This window comes from Magnolia sinica, chromosome 4 (assembly GCF_029962835.1).
Source record: "Magnolia sinica isolate HGM2019 chromosome 4, MsV1, whole genome shotgun sequence".
In the NCBI taxonomy this organism is placed as follows: Eukaryota; Viridiplantae; Streptophyta; class Magnoliopsida; order Magnoliales; family Magnoliaceae; genus Magnolia; species Magnolia sinica.
Window position 1 is genome coordinate 114,900,510 of NC_080576.1, and position 16,865 is coordinate 114,917,374.

At 39.9% G+C, this 16,865-nt stretch overlaps 1 protein-coding gene across 1 annotated transcript in view; it reads right to left on the reverse strand.

Annotated features, from left to right (window-relative positions):
* LOC131243967 (protein LEAD-SENSITIVE 1-like) overlaps positions 1-14,280 on the reverse strand; it is a 54,507-nt gene extending 40,227 nt beyond the window's left edge. The window contains exon 1 of the mRNA XM_058243629.1: positions 14,106-14,280. Within this exon, the coding sequence (XP_058099612.1) occupies positions 14,106-14,241 (136 nt within the window). The 5' untranslated portion in view covers positions 14,242-14,280. The remainder of the gene's footprint in view (positions 1-14,105) is intronic.
* Positions 14,281-16,865: the final 2,585 nt, after the last annotated feature.

Consider the following 16,865-nt stretch of genomic DNA (forward strand, 5'->3'; position numbering starts at 1 on the left):
GAAGGTAGGGACGGGCTTGGGGGTCGAGGCTCACCGTTTTAGACAGAGACAAGAGAAATGGGAAAGGGAGCTAGGGCTCGGGGTGTTCGAACACTCACTTGGGCAGATAGAGAGAGAGAGAGAGAGAGAGAGAGAGAGAGAGAGAGAGAGAGGGAAAAATGAAGGAGGCTAGGGGCCACAGTAGTAGGCCTCGGGGTGAGGTCGCTCACGCGAGCATTCATTCGAAATCAGAAAAGGGGGGGGGGGGAGTTTTTAGGGTTTTAATTTTTAAAATTCCTACTTATACTAAGTGACCTGATTCGATCTAAGTTGAGTTCGAGTCAGGGTCTGAGCCGAGTCGAGCTTGGACTCGACTCAAAATTTTTTTAAGCTCCAAAAACCAGCTCAACTCAGCCCAAACCTAATTTCGAGTTGAGTCGAGTCGAGCGAGCTGGCTAAGCTAACTCGGTTCGTGTTTGACTTTACTTATCTCTGAAATTTTCCATGGCATAGCCCACCTGAATCCTGAATCAGTCCAAAGGTTGCATATATCAACGGATATAATAAACATATGAGCAGTCATATTGGATTATTTTGGGCAATGACAATTCCATGAGCTTGGTGAATATGGCCAGTTAGGTCGGGCATATGGGCTCACGATCTTCCCACAATTAGGCCTGTGATGATGTCTAATAGATTTATCTTGCACGTGACCAGTTAGATATTTGTGCATATAGGCTTGCCATATTTCTGTCAACAGGGTTGATCGAATATCTAAACAATGTATCTTATATATACACACACACACACACACATGGATGGTCAGATATTAGCAGTACACGTGTAGATAAATTTGTGAGCATAAGTTTCATCTGAACAGTCAAATCTTGGCAATATGCACGTGCTATCACACGTGAAAGATCAGACAACCATTATCATGGATGAAGCTTAAATAGAAAATATTTATTAACACTGGCATTCACTCAATCCCTCAAACTTATTCTTACATGCTATGCTATTTAAAAGTAGATATTACAAGGCATAAACGTCGGATAGAGATTACCTACTCCAGCTTCTTGTCATTTTATGCAGTTCTCCTTACTTCACCCACAAGGCCTATCACAGTACCAGTTATGGAGCCTGTTGGTCCATTAGCAATATTACGAATACGGTACATTGTCTGCCCACCGCAAGTTGCTCGTCCCGTCTTACAATAGAAAGCAAAGGACTCACAATTGTTTAGGATAAAATTATACTCTCCGAAGCCATTATTGAGGCATTCATTGGCGCGCCTGAGGACTTCCTCTGGTGGGTCTGATTTAGCCATGGTACATGTCTTGCCTCCATCTCCTAAGAGAAACGGGAGCCATGAGGCAGAGTATTCATATATGTAGAGTTGGTCTCCATCAAGGAAACAATCTAAGCATGAGATAATGAGTCCATTGCTTGTCTTGTTTTTCCCAGCTCCACATTCATCGCAGCGTCTATAAATGCCTCCAGATCCTATCTTTTGGCCAGTTGCCGGATTGAAGTGAATGACCTTGTTATCACCCATATATATTCCTAGGTTATAATAAGAGGAGAGTTAGGTAGGCACTCTTTCCAATAAAAACTTTTAAATATAGCATGAAGATTTTCAATTGGGTTATGCTCATGCATATAAGGTGTGCCTGTTGGTTTTGTTGCGCAGCACGCCAACAACGCAGTGAGCATAGATCCAAACTCAAGCCTCACTCACAAACGATAAACAAGAAGAAATATAAACTAGAAACAAATCAAAGTAATCCAAATAAACCACAAGACAAGATATACGTGGAAAAACCCTAAACTGGGGTAAAAAACCACGGATGCAAACTTCCACTATAAAGAACGAAGATTACAAGGCAATATACTAACCTCTCCCTTGGAAAAACATAAAAAATCCCTTGCCCACACCTTAGAATAATTCTCTAATATTCACCTTAACCCTAGAATAGCCCTAGGGACCCCAATTTATAGTTTTGGCAACTTCCCTTTCGCACCCTTGCGAAAGGCGACACAATTTTCCACAGTCCGCATCAGATTCGGAAATGAATCTGCGTAACCACGACCAGTCGAGCAGACTGCACGACCTGTCAAGCGGACCCCATGACCGGTCGTGCATGGCCCACGACCAGTCGAGCACCTCGAACCCAAAAAACTGATGCTTGCTGGAGTTTGAGTCGTGCCAGTCCACGACTAGTCACGACCGGTTGAGCGGGTTCCACGACCAGTCGAGTAGGGGCCACGACTGGTCGTGCGCGGCCCTAGATGTGGCTTCACTTCTCAACAATCTCCCACTTGAAGACACATCGTCATAAACCTTTGTCTTCTTCATCTAGAGTGTACCACTTCCCCCTCTTTAAGCCTAAAGACCAATTAAAGCTAAACAGAGCTTCAGCTTCTCCCGTGTGACCGCCTTAGTCAGTATATTCGTAGGATTCTCATTTGTATGAATATTCTCCAGAGCAATCGATCCATCTTCCAATAACAAACGTATGAAGTGATATCTGATGGCAATATGCTTGGTCCTTAAATGAAAGGCTAAATTCTTAGCCAAGTATATTACACTCTGACTGTCACTGTATAACTTGCAATCTGCTTGTTTCTTACCCAACTTCTCCATAAAACCTTGCATTCATACCATCTCCTTGCATGCTTCTATAGCCGTAACATATTCTGCTTCCGTCATACTAATAGATACTATCTTCTGTAACTGAGAGACCTAACTGACTGTAGCACTACCTAGAGTAAAGACATAACCTGTAGTGTTTTTTCTGCTGTCAAATCTGAATTCACATAGACTTGTAGCTTGATTTTTGATCTACCATAGCACAGCCCTACATCCTTAGTACCTACCAGGTATCTAGCTAAGGATCCACTTCATAGCTTCCCAATATTCCTTCCCGGGATTGTTCATGAACCTGCTAACAACTCTCACTGCTTAAGCAATGTCTGGCCTCGTGCTCACCATAGCATACATGAGACTCCCAATAGCTGACGCATATGGGACTTTAGCCATATAATCTCGTTCCTCCTGCGTTTTTGCACCTTGCTCCTTAGATAGGTTGAAGTAGTTGGCTAATGAAGTGCTAACCGGCTTAGCACCTCCCATATTGAATCGATCAAGTACCTTAGTTATGTACTCTGCCTGTGACAAAATTAATTTCTTATTTTTCTTGTCATGTTTTATCCTCATACCTAAGATTTGTTTTGCAGCTCCTAAATCCTTCATGGCAAATTCTCTAGACAGTTGTCTTTTGAGATCTGAGATGTCCTTCATGCTTGATCCGGCCACAAGCATGTCATCAACGTACAGAAGAAGGATGATGTATAACGTATCAAACTTCTTCAAATAGCAACAGTGGTTAGCATAACATCTCTTATAACCGTTTCCCGACACGAAACTATCAAACTTCTTGTACCACTGCCTCGGGCCTGCTTCAGGCCACATAGACTCTTCTTCAATCTGCATACTTTGTTCTCCTTTCCTGGTGTCATGTATCTTGTTGGCTGATGCATATATATCTTTTCTTTAAGGTCCCCATGAAGAAAAGTCATCTTAACATCTAGCTACTCTAAATGTAAGTCCTCTGTAGCCACTAAACTCAAGACCATGCGAATCCTAGACATTTTCACCACAGGTGAAAATATTTCAGTGAAATCGATACCTACCTTTTGTTGAAACTATTTCACAACCAATCTAGCCTTGTACCATTTCGAACCATCATGCTCCACCTTCAGTCTATAAACTCACTTGTTATAAAGAGCTTTCTTACCCTTAGGTAGAGTGACTAGCTTTCTTCGGTTAACCAAACAGAACTAATAGATTAAAGATGCTCCATTAATAAATGTTGTGTCCTGCACAATAAATAGATTTGCCTAACTTTTATGTAAGACAATCATCGCCATGCAGCCCATTTGCAAGGACGGGGCATTTTACAGGTGATGTGTTAGCAGGAAAGTGGATGTATCATAACTTTTAACAAAGTTGGCATATCCGATTACACCTATAAATTTTCCAATGTCTAAAGCATAACTTTAAAAAAAATAAAAAGAAAAAGAAAAGACAACAACCTAGAAATCTTAAACTTTATAATGCCAAACATGCCAAAAGAAATCGCAAGACCCAGTTTGGTTACCAACAATTATTCCGTAACATATAAAATTAAATTAAATTTTAAAAAAAAAAACACAGTTAATTAAAATGCAACGGAACGGCTATTATCTTATTACTCGTCCGTGTCAGATAGTCCACTCGAACTTGCTAAAGACATGGGTCGGTACCACAAGTCTAGATCTTGGGGTTGACTCGGGCAAACTAGAATGTGTTGAACCATGTGACCCGTCTGGTCAAAACAATCAGCTGCCCATACTTATAGCGTACAGACACTATATATGCACATACATAAGTGGGATCCATGGTTAGGCAATCTAGACCGTTGATATGCTATGGATTTCTGTAGATGGACTATGCTCCAAGAATGTTTGAGATTGGCGGTCTATAAATGCTTAGAAAGACGGTTGAGAAAAATCTCGCAGCTTCAAGTGAAAAACTTAGGTCACTCAATTGCTCCAAACCGATAGCGGTTTTTTTCTAGCAAGCTCCAACAAGCTGAGCATTGATGAATCATGGGCTCTGTTTGTTAGAATAACAAAATAGGGGCTGACTCTTATCAAGTCGACCGGGTAGCCCCTGACTCGTGTGGTAAGACTGGACTCGAGAATGGACGAGTCCGTCTGAAGTCACTGAGTCTGAAAATGTTGGAATATTTGGTTGAATTAAATAGACTATTAAAAATCGAGAACCAAAAAATAAAATAAAATTTGAGAAAGAAGAACTTATTGAATTGAGTCGAGGCGTGACTGAGTCACTCGGCTTGAAATCGAATTTGCTCCCCTTGGACAGCGTCCCAAGTGCAACAGGTTTCCAGAGCAATCGACCTCCAGGATACAACGACTATGACCCGGTCCCAGCGGTGCACTCACTGTACACGGGCTCGAACCACTTGCAGTTTAATCCGAAAGTGCTGAGTTGACTCAACGATGAACTCAGCAGAAAATGCTTAAAACCGAATATCAGAGAGTGTTTTATAAGAGAAGGATTTTTCATATATTAAAACTGGAATCGGTAGTCTTTATATAGACTCCGAAGTGGTGCATAAGCACCCTTTACAAAAGGTTAGGTCCGTTGGGTTTAAACCCAACCGAGGCGACCAACCGGAAGGGACGCATCTCTCTGGTTTAAAACGAAAAGGCGCAAGTGCGAGTACACTCCCACATATACAGTCCTGCGAGTACCCATACACACACCCACGCGAGTATACACACACCGCACCCGCACCCGCACCCGCACCCGCGCCCACGCCCACGCCCAGCCCAGCCCGTCCCGTCCCGTCCCGTCGCGTCGCGCACGCGCACACGGACACGGACTCGGACTCGGACTCGGCTCGGCTCGGCTCGGCACGGCCCAGCTCGGCTCGGCTCGATGCGCGTGCGTGTGTGGTCAATGACATAAATTAGAGCTATTGGCATGGCCCCCACAGACCAAATTCACATGCCCCCGAAAGGGGCTCAAGCCCTAAGCAAAAATACTATCTTATATACAAGATAGTTAACTTTGTGAAATCCGATGTGGGACAAAACCCCAAACTCAAAAGTACTACAATTTCAAAAATGGAGGGAAATTACCGAAAATTTGAAAATTCAAATTTTACTACTATTTTAAAACAAAATATAACAATCCCCCACATGTTTTAAAATAAAACCCTTTCGGATTAAAGCGTAATAGTTGTGCAATGATACTGGTGTCACTATAGACTTGAACCGACATTAGAGTAAGCATGACAGGTCTACAGGAATCAGGTGACATCATAATCTTGAACCTGATTCCTTTTGATGTAAATCGCAAGTACATGCCACTCACATAACTTTTCTGTTACAAGTGATTCTGCGATTCGATGCATTTCGGTCATGCACCATTACCTAGATTTCATGAGTGCTCTAGAGAATTCACCTAGATTCTCATAGGAAGCGGCCTCCACCTCCACACCCATATAGGTGAATTCCATCAAGTGTATGCAATAACTGTATACACCACCAAATATATGACTATGGATTCATTAAGAGTTTTAAAAAACTCATCCTTCTGCGTTACTGCTCGCAGTGTACACCATAAAAGGGGCTCATTTATATCTCCTCTGTAGCCACTAAACTCAAGACCATGCGAATCCTAGACATTTTCACCACAGGTGAAAATATTTCAGTGAAATCGATACCTACCTTTTGTTGAAACTATTTCACAACCAATCTAGCCTTGTACCATTTCGAACCATCATGCTCCACCTTCAGTCTATAAACTCACTTGTTATAAAGAGCTTTCTTACCCTTAGGTAGAGTGACTAGCTCTCATGTACAATTGGACTCAAGAGAGTCCATCTCCTCATTCATGGCCTGCTCCCACTTAACCCATGTATCTAACTGTAATGCCTCTTCAAAATATTCTGGTTCACCATTATCTGTAAGCAGTAGGTAATGTAAGGAGGGTGAGTAATGAAATGTGGCTCCTCTCCCGAGTAGACCTCCTTACAACCGGTGTATGCGGCTCTGCCTCATAATACTCCTGTCCATGATCATCTCGTGGCGCTGTAACACCCATGTCCTGTAACTCTTCCAAATCGACAAATTCTTTCTCCTCGGTCTTATTTTCTTGCACACTGTCCTTATACATTACTTTTTTATTGAAGACTACGTCTTTGCTTCTAATGATCTTCCTGTTTTCTATATCCCAAAACCTGTAGCCAAAATCATGCTGCCCGTAGCCTATAAACGTGCACCTCCTGGACTTCATATCCAGCTTGTTTCTGTGCTCTGCATCAATGTGAACATATGAAGTGCAACCTAACATTCTGAGATATGCAAGGTTCACTTCTTTCCCAATCCACGTTTCTTCTGGTAGCCCACCATCTAATAGTGCTGAGAGACTTCTATTGATAAGATATGTGGCAATATTCATAGCATCTGCCCAAAAGGTCTTGGGCAACCCTACATGTAACCTCATGCTCCTAGCGCACTTAAGGATGGTCCTGTTAATGCGCTCAGCCACACTATTCTGCTGCGGTGTCCCGGGAATTATTTTCTAATGTTTGATTCCATTTGCTGTATAATACTCCTCAAACCTCTTATCACAGTACTCTCCCCCATTATCAGATCTGAGACATTTTACTGTTTTACCTGTCTCGTTTTCTACCATAACTTTTCACTTCTTAAATATATCAAATACATCAGATTTATGCTTTAAGAAATAGACCCACAGTTTTCTACTAGCATCATCAATAAAAGAAACAAAATAACGTGAGCTACCAAGAGATAATACTTATGCCAGTCCCCACACATTAGTGTGTACAAGCTCCAATAGATGCGTCTTTGCAGCGCGTCCCGTCTTCTTGAAACTTACCTTTTTTGCTTGTCATACACGCAGTCCTCGCAGAATTCCAAGTCAATAGACTTCAGCTCTGCTAGCTTCACTTTTGACAATAGCACTTTCATCCCTTTTTCACTCATATGTCACAACCTCTAATGCCATAACTGCCCAATCACTCTAATTGATACGATTACGAGTGAACTATACGATCCTGAAGTCACGTATAAAGTACCTTCTTTTTTGCCTCCAGATATCACCAAGGCACCCTTTGATCTTCCAGGAATCACTGGTGAATGTCGTCACATAACCAGTATCGGCCAACTGCCCTACTGAGACCAAATTTTTTCTCAAACTCGGTACATGTCTGACATCCTTCAATTTCAATATTGTGCCGTCTTTCTGATTTATATGAACGTTTCCATTTCCAACAATACTGTACAGCTCATCATCACCCAGGTAGACTCTCCCAAAGTCACCTAACACATAATCACGCAAAACTTTCTTACATGAAGTGGCATGAAACGAAGCACCCGAGTCTATAAACCCAGACTCATTCCTCACATCAAGAGACAAGATCAATGCCTCTGTGTCACTCTCTTTAAATAGATTCACTGAATCCTTCCCACCTTGAGAGCTTCCTTCTTGTTTTTTGAGCGCCCTGGAATCACGTTTTATATGCCCCTTCTTACCACAATATCAACACCCAGCTTTGTCTTTCGGTCCCTTGGACTTCTTCTTCGACTTAGAACGACCGTGTTTATTGCCTCATTTGTTCAGCGATCTTTCTCTTCCTTCAACGTTTAGAGCATTCCCTCAATCCCCTGAAACTCCTGATGCCTTTCTTCTAGATTCTTCGCTGAGAATTAGACCGGCTACGTCATTAAATTTCAGCTTTGTCGACCCCGAAGAATTGCTCACAGCAATCACCAAACCATCCCAACTGTCTGGCAAACTGGATAAGATCAATAACGCCCTGACCTCATCCTCAAGAACAATGTCAACGGATTCTAACTGACTCGTACTGTATTGAACTCGTTTAAATGTTCAGCCACGCTTCCACCATCTGACATCTTCATGTTGAATAGCTGTTTCATAAGATGAACTTTGTTGGACGCAGAAAGTTTTTCATACATGGTGGTTAGGGCTTCCATTAATTCTTTTGTACTTTTCACCTTGGATATGTTGAAGGCGACACTTTTAGACAAAGAGAGTCGGATCGTTCTTAAAACCTTCCTATCCAGTAAAAACTATTTATCATCTGTCATCTTTTCCGGTTTCTTCTTTTTTCCTCCTGGAGGAATATAGAGGTCTTTCTGATACAGAAAATCCTCCATCTGCATCTTCCAGAAGGCAAAGTTTGAACCATCAAACTTTTCAATTCTAGTTTTTCCATCTTCCGTCATCACTCCCAATAAAACTAAACATATAACTCTGATACCAGTTGTTGTGCAACACGCTAACAACGCAGTGAGCCTAGATCCAAACTCAGGCCTCACCCACAAACGATAAACAAGAAGAAAAATAAACTAGAAACAGATCAAAGCAATCCAAACAAACCACAAGACAAGATATACGTGGAAAAACCCCAAACTAGGGTAAAAAAACCACGGATGCAAACTTCCACTATGAAAAACGAAGATTACAAGGCAATATATTAACCTCTCCCTTGGAAGAACATAGAAAATCCCTTGCCCACACCTTAGAATAATTCTCCAATATTCACCTTAACCCTAGAATAGCCCTAGGGACCCTAATTTATAGTTTTGGCTACTTCTCCTGTGCACCCTTGTAAAAGGCGACACAATTTTCCGCAGTCCGCATCAAATTCGAAAACGAATCTGCATAATCACGACCGATCGAGTAGACTGCACAACCAGTCGAGCGGACCCCACGACTGGTCATGTATGGCCCACGACCGGTCGAGCACCTTGGACCCAAAAAACTGATGCTCTTTGGAGTTCGAGTCGTGTCAGTCCACGACTGGTCATGACCGGTCGAGCGGGCTCCATGAGCGGTTGAGTAGGGGCCATCACCGGTCGTGCGCGGCCCTATATGTGGCTTTACTTCTCAACAGGTTTTAAGGTGCATGAGCTCGACATCATCCATCAAGTGCACCACCTAGTGTTTAGTCGTACCTTGAACATCACATTGATCCAAAACTCAGGTGGGCCTCGAAACAATGTCAAATCATGCCTAGAACTTGGTATGGCCCACCTGAGTTTCAAAAACAGTGCGATCTTTGTCATGGTGATTCATATCAGATGAACAGAGATTGGATGGCATATATGGCCCGCGACAACATAATGGTCACATGATACAAAGCTATGATGATCCACTTATTAGTAGGGATGCACCAGTATGTGGACACCGAGTCATATGATTTATTGCTCATTGATTTAATGTTATTGACACAACAAGTCCTAACATGACTTGCCTAGCATGCGGAAATAACCTCCACGATAATCAAATAAAGTGAAAGAGAGAAAATTCAAGAGAAGACCCAAATTTTATATTGAAAAGTTCTTACGAAAAAGATAAATCACAACACAGAGCTATAAACAATTTACTATAATTAAAAAAAAAAAAAAAAAAAAAGTTACAAGGAATGAAATAACTTATAAATTTGAAAATCCTAACTTTCTCCCTCTTAAAATGCTATCAAGCTCTCACAATTTTAATCTCTTATATTAACCTTAATTTTGTATTAACTCAATTTGTATAACCCACATATAAAATTAGAAACAAAACCGCATACTCAAGTATTTCAATCGATCGCACCTTCTATCAATTGAGACATCAACAAAGTATCTCAATTAACCCAAATAGATCTTAGTTAATCGGAAACATGACAACTTACTTCAATCAAATGATCAAGAATTCTTCGGTTAACCAAACAGAACTACGGTGGATTAAAGATGCTCCATTAATAAATGTTGTGTCCTGCACAATAAATAGATTTGCCTAACTTTTATGTAAGACAATCATCGCCATGCAGCCCATTTGCAAGGACGGGACATTTTACAGGTGATGTGTTAGCAGGAAAGTGGACGTATCATAACTTTTACTTTTAACAAAGTTGGCATATACGATTACACCTATAAAATTCCCAATGTCTAAAGCACAACTTTAAAAAAAAATAAAAAGAAAAAGAAAAGACAACAACCTAGAAATCTTAAACTTTATAATGCCAAACATGCCAAAAGAAATCGCAAGACCCAGTTTGGTTGCCAACAATTATTCCTTAACACATAAAATTAAATTAAATTTTAAAAAAAATTAAAAAATTAAAAAAAATTAAAAAAATAGTTATTTAAAATGCAATGGCACGGCTATTGTCTTATTACTCGTCCGTGTCAGATAGTCCACTCAAACTTGCTAAAGACATGGGTCGGTACCACAAAGTCTAGATCTTGGGGTTGACTCAGGCAAACTAGCTTCTATAATTGTATTAGGATCTAGAATATTATCCTTAGTTTTTAAAACTAAAAACCTATAGGCCGCACTATTTTGTGCGTAACCTATAAATACACAGTCGGTCGTTTTAGGACCTAATTTTCTTTTCTTAATTTCAGGTAATCCTACTTTAGCAAGACACCCCCACACTTTAATATATTTATAACTAGGAACATGATTCTTCCATAGTTCATATGGTGTTTGTTCAGAAGATTTAGAAGGAATCCTATTTAGAATATAACAAGCAGATAGAATTGCTTCTCCCCACATATTTGAGGGTAAGCCTGAACTATTTAACATAGCATTCATCATCTCTTTTAGAGTTCTATTCTTACGTTCTGCTATTCCATTCTGTTCTGGTGTATAAGGAGCTGTAGTTTCGTAAACTATTCCATTCTTTTCACATAATTCTCTAAATTGAGAAGATTCATATTCACCTCCTCTATCTGTTCTACGTCTTTTAATTTTTATATTTAACTGATTTTCAACTTCAAGTTTGTATTTAGAAAAAGCATCTAAAGCTTCATCTTTGTTTCTTAATAGATAGACTCTAGTGAACCTAGAGTAATCATCTACAAAAGTTATGTAATATCTTTTTCCACCTCTGGACATGTGATTTCTAAAATCACCTAAGTCACTGTGTATTAACTCTAATAGAATAGATGATCTTTCTATTTGTTTAAAGGGTTTTCTAATGAATTTTGATTCGACACATGTTTCACATTTGTCAAATTCTTCATTAGATATATTAGGTAATAAACCTAATCTTTTCATTTTCTTCAAAGATGTTATATTCACATGACCTAATCTACTATGCCATAGATAAAAAGGTTCAACGATATAAACAGAACTGAATGTCTTCTTATTATTATCATTGGATACATTTATAATGAATAAACCATCGCTACAGTATCCCTTACCAACAAAGGTTCCATTCTTAGTCATTACAAGCTTATCTGAATCAAATACTAATTTAACACCAGCCTTATTGAGGAGTGAACCAGAGACCAAGTTTCTTCTAATGTCGGGCACATGTAGGACATCATTCAACATCTGAGTCTTTCCAGAAGTGAGTTTCAGAAGTACTTTCCCTTTTCCTATAACTGGAGACGTTCTAGCATTACCCATGAACACCTGTTCATCATCTCCTGATACTTGGTAGGAGGTAAACATGCTACGATCCTTGCACACGTGCCTAGTTGCACCAGTGTCTAGTACCCACTCCAAGTTGTTTACAAGGAAGACTTCTGACACCACAGCTACTATCATGTCAGACTCATTGCCTGTTTCTGTAAGGTTAGCTTGCGACTTATCTTTGTTTTTCTTGAGCCTACAGGTTTTGATATGATGCCCAGGCTTTCCACAGTTGTAGCAGTTTCCTTTTTTCTTGAATTGACTGTTTGCATTCTTCTTTTTGAGCCTGCATTCATTTGCATAATGTCCAGGTTTGCCACAGTTATGACAGTTGCCCTTTTTCTTATTATTTGCTCGACTTGATTCCACAAGATTTGCCTTTGAATCTATCTCATTTTTATTTTCTTTTTGGTCCCTGATTCTATTGGCCTCCTCTATTCGTATGTGTACGATAGTTGTTTCCAAAAAAACACCGTTCTTTTTATGTTTCATTCTATTCTTATATTCTTTCTAGGAGGGCGGTAACTTTTCTATTAGTGCTCCTGAAAGAAACACTTCATCCAACTTAATTCCTTCTGTCGATAGTTCATGAACTAAACTTTGAAAATCATGAATCTGATTTGTGACAGGTATATCGTCTGTCATTTCATAATGAAGGAAATTAGCAATTGCATGTTTCTTAGCGCCTGCATCTTCTAATATGTATTTCTTTTCCAAAGCAGTCCATATGTCTTTAGCAGACACGTAAGAAGCATACACGTCATATAGTTCGTTGGATAAAGAATTTAGAATATAATTTTTACAATTATTTTCATCTGTTACTTCATTTTGATTTGCTGGATCTATAGTAAATGATTCAGATAATATGTATGAAACTTTCAGAGTGGTCAGAGCGAACATCAGTTTCTGTTTCCACCGTTTAAATGATTGTCCAGCGAACGGTTCGATTTTGGCTAACTCAGTAGAAGCATTTACTGTTACTGTAGCCATAGTCTATGTAATTCAACAAATTCGATTTCAAGATTGTTGGAATATTTGGTTGAATTAAATAGACTATTAAAAATCGAGAACCAAAAAATAAAATAAAATTTGAGAAAGAAGAACTTATTGAATTGAGTCGAGGCGTGACTGAGTCACTCGGCTTGAAATCGAATTTGCTCCCCTTGGACAGCGTCCCAAGTGCAACAGGTTTCCAAAACAATCGACCTCCAGGATACAAGGACTATAACCCAGTCCTAGCAGTGCACTCATTATACGTAAGGTCGAACCACTTGCAGTTTAGCACGAAAGTGCTGAGTTGACTCAGCGATGAACTCAGCAGAAAATGCTTAAAACCGAATATCAGAGAGTGTTTTATAAGAGAAGGATTTTTCATATCTTTGAAACTGGAATCGGATGTCTTTTTATAGACTCCGAAGTGGTGCATAAGCACCCTTTTCAAAAGGTTAGGTCCGTTGGGTTTAAACCCAACCGAGGCGACCAACCGGAAGGGACGCATCTCTCTGGTTTAAAACGAAAAGGCGCAAGTGCGAGTACACTCCCACATATACAGTCCTGCGAGTACCCATACACACACCCACGCGAGTATACACACACCGCACCCGCACCCGCACCCGCGCCCACGCCCACGCCCAGCCCAGCCCGTCCCGTCGCGCACACGGACACGGACTCGGCTTGGCTCGGCACGGCACGGCACGGCTCGGCTCGGCTCGGCTCGGCTCGGCGCGCGCGCGCGTGTGTGGTTAATGGCATAGATTAGAGCTATTGGCATAGCCCCCCCACAGGACCAAATTCACATGCCCCCTGAAAGGGGCTCAAGCCCTAAGCAAAAATACTATCTTATATACAAGATAGTTAACTTTGTGAAATCCGATGTGGGACAAAACCCCAAACTCAAAAGTACTACAATTTCAAAAATGGAGGGAAATTACCGAAATTTTGAAAATTCAAATTTTCCTACTATTTTAAAACAAAATATAACAGAAAAAACATGAATTAAAACAGCCTAAGAGTATAGGGATTAAACATTTGAAAATAAATAAATAAAGACCATGATGGGCGTAGATCTGGATATTCCTCCATGCATAGATGTGATCACCAGGTTTGAGTTGCTCCTTCGAAATCTTTTCTCCAGGGTTCGGATTAAACGGATTCAGCGGTTCTTGCTGGCCCCACGTAACTGTCAGTCCTACACCTGGCGTTTCTCTGTCTCTCGTAGACGCTGGCCCTCCCATTAGTTTGGTATTCTGAAAAACTACTTTTGGCGTCTTATGTTCTAGGGTTCTCTCTCTCTAACTCTAACTACCCCACTGGATCGGTATTTATAGTAATTCGTGGCATCTTATAAGGAATATCTTCAGGGCAGAGAGAGAGAGAGAGAGAAAGAGAGAGAGAGAGAGAGAGAGAGACCGTACATATCGAACATTTCCAGCTGTCCATTGATTGAGGCCAACAATCTCCAAAATTCCTTCCCACGTTTTGGAAAGTTGGGTGGAGTAGGAATTGGAATGTGGATATAATTCGATTTCACCACCCATGGATGATGGGACACACAATTTCATCCCTGACTCACAGTCACAAGTAGAAAGGTATCTGAACGGTGGCAATGGGCCATGTCCCTGACCAACAGAACACAGCTTTGTACCCGGCCGGCTTGATGCATCTTGAACGTTTTGAATGAAAATTAGGTATTTCATCAAGTTTCAGGCCATGCATGCTGGTTCAGGGCTGGATCCAAACCATTTCCAAGCTTGGCTTGGGCCTGCTATGCTGGGCCTATGTTAGAATTGGGACCTAGACCTCAAGTGTCGGGCCTATTTGTCACTCACGTAGCTTTTACTCGTTAATGATTTTACATCGACATACAAATGTAGTTTAAATATAATTATCAATACATTTAGAATCATTTTTCAATGATCCAAACTATTTATAGGCATGATTTATTATGGATGAAGGATATCTGCCAAAAATAATTCTAAAATTGAGGCTTTTAAAAACCTTTAGTTACATAACTCTTTTCTTATAGGGTTGACCTTGTGCTGAGACTGGCCATTTTCAGCCTAGCTACTAGGGTTAGGAACAAGTTAGAGCCGTCGTTGACTTTTATCTTCTTCTTTTTTTGGTGTCCATTTGTTTGTTTGGGGCAGTGAAAGGGTTCTAATCGTCAGAACAATCTAATACACTGCTTGGCCTGTCAAATGAATTAATGGTTTAGATATATTCCTTGGATGATATATACAAACAACAGTGGACCTCACACAAAATTAGGATGATTTTTAACAGTGGTACTTATCTCCAACTATTTCCCATGGTGCAGCCCACCTGAATACTGAATCTGCCCAAGGGTTGCTGGGTTAGGAACATTTGAGCTAGATTTTTGAGTCGTGTGTTCAATTTCTTAGTATCCGTACATCTAGTATATATCACACTCTCCCAATGTATCAAGGTTTTTCATGTGCAATAGTGCAACAACACGGTTAAGATTGAAATTGGCATTGGTAAGTGTCAGGTCAAGCATGGAAGACTGGCTAGTCAAAATGAAAATTAAATTAGTTGTTTTTCTCGAGTAGTTTTTCCTTGAAGATAAGAGTACAAACTTATTTGGAAACTAATTCGTTATGGCTGAGAATGAACGCAAAAACTAATGCTCCGTATCCACTGAGAATTGGCTCCAACACATCAGTTGAGAATGGAAGACTGGCTAGCCATAATGAAAAAAATTAGTTGTTTTTCTTGAGTAGCTTTTTCTTGAAGACTAATTCGTTGTGGCTAAGAAGGAACACAAAAAACTGATTCTCCATATCCGCTGAGAATTGGTTCCAACACATTATTTGGGAATGGAAGACTGACTAGCAGAAAGAAAAATTAAATTAGTTGTTTTTCTTGAGTAGCTTTTTCTTGAAGATAAGAGTGCAAACTTAATCGGAGACTAATTTGTTGTGGCTGAGAATGAATGCAAAAACTGATTCTCCATATCCGCTAAGAATTGGTTCCAACACATCAGTTGGGAATGGAAGACTAGCTAGCTATAGCTAGAATGAAAATTAAATTAGTTAATTTTAAATTTGTCTGCTATATAGATTGGTATCCATGACTTGTATAATTTTATTTGAGAGCTAGAGTTTGAGTGATTGTTCAATTTCTTAGTATCCCTTTTCCAATGTATTAAGGTTTTTCACAATGAATAGTGCAATAATACAATTAAAACTTAAATTGACACCAGTTCCCACTGGGGCAAGCATGGATGTCTATTAGAAGAAATGCTCCATTTTACATGATAGTTCAAAAACCCAAAAACTCAGCCCAACTTGATGTCCAACCATGTCAGCTTCAACCATAGACTTGTCCTAGTTTTACTTACATGGTTTAAAATTAACTAGTTGAGTTTGGTCGTACCAAAAATCAAGAAATTTAATTATATTTTGTAATAAATTATGCTTGTTAATCATAAAATGTCCTGAATTTTCAATATATTCTGCACAACCAAACCCAACCTAAATTATAAAAGTATATAGTGATCTTGGAAAATTATTAGAGGTAATAAAATAAAGTTGCTCTTTGCATACTCTCAAGGTACAAATGCCCATGGAAAAATTTATGGTTTGTAAATAAATACATGGGCCTTTCTTGACCAATGATCAATGGATGCATGCTTGACAATGATATAGAGGCACTTTTCATCATAATTTAAAATGAAACCTAATTAAGAGGAATAAATTACATTTTTTGGACACTGTCGTATGGCTGCCCATCTTTTAAGCCAAAGACAAATCAAAGCCTGCTTTTGAGATATTTCTATAAATCAGGATGTCTAAAATCAATACGCGTGGTATACATTCTTATACCCAATTTCACAAAA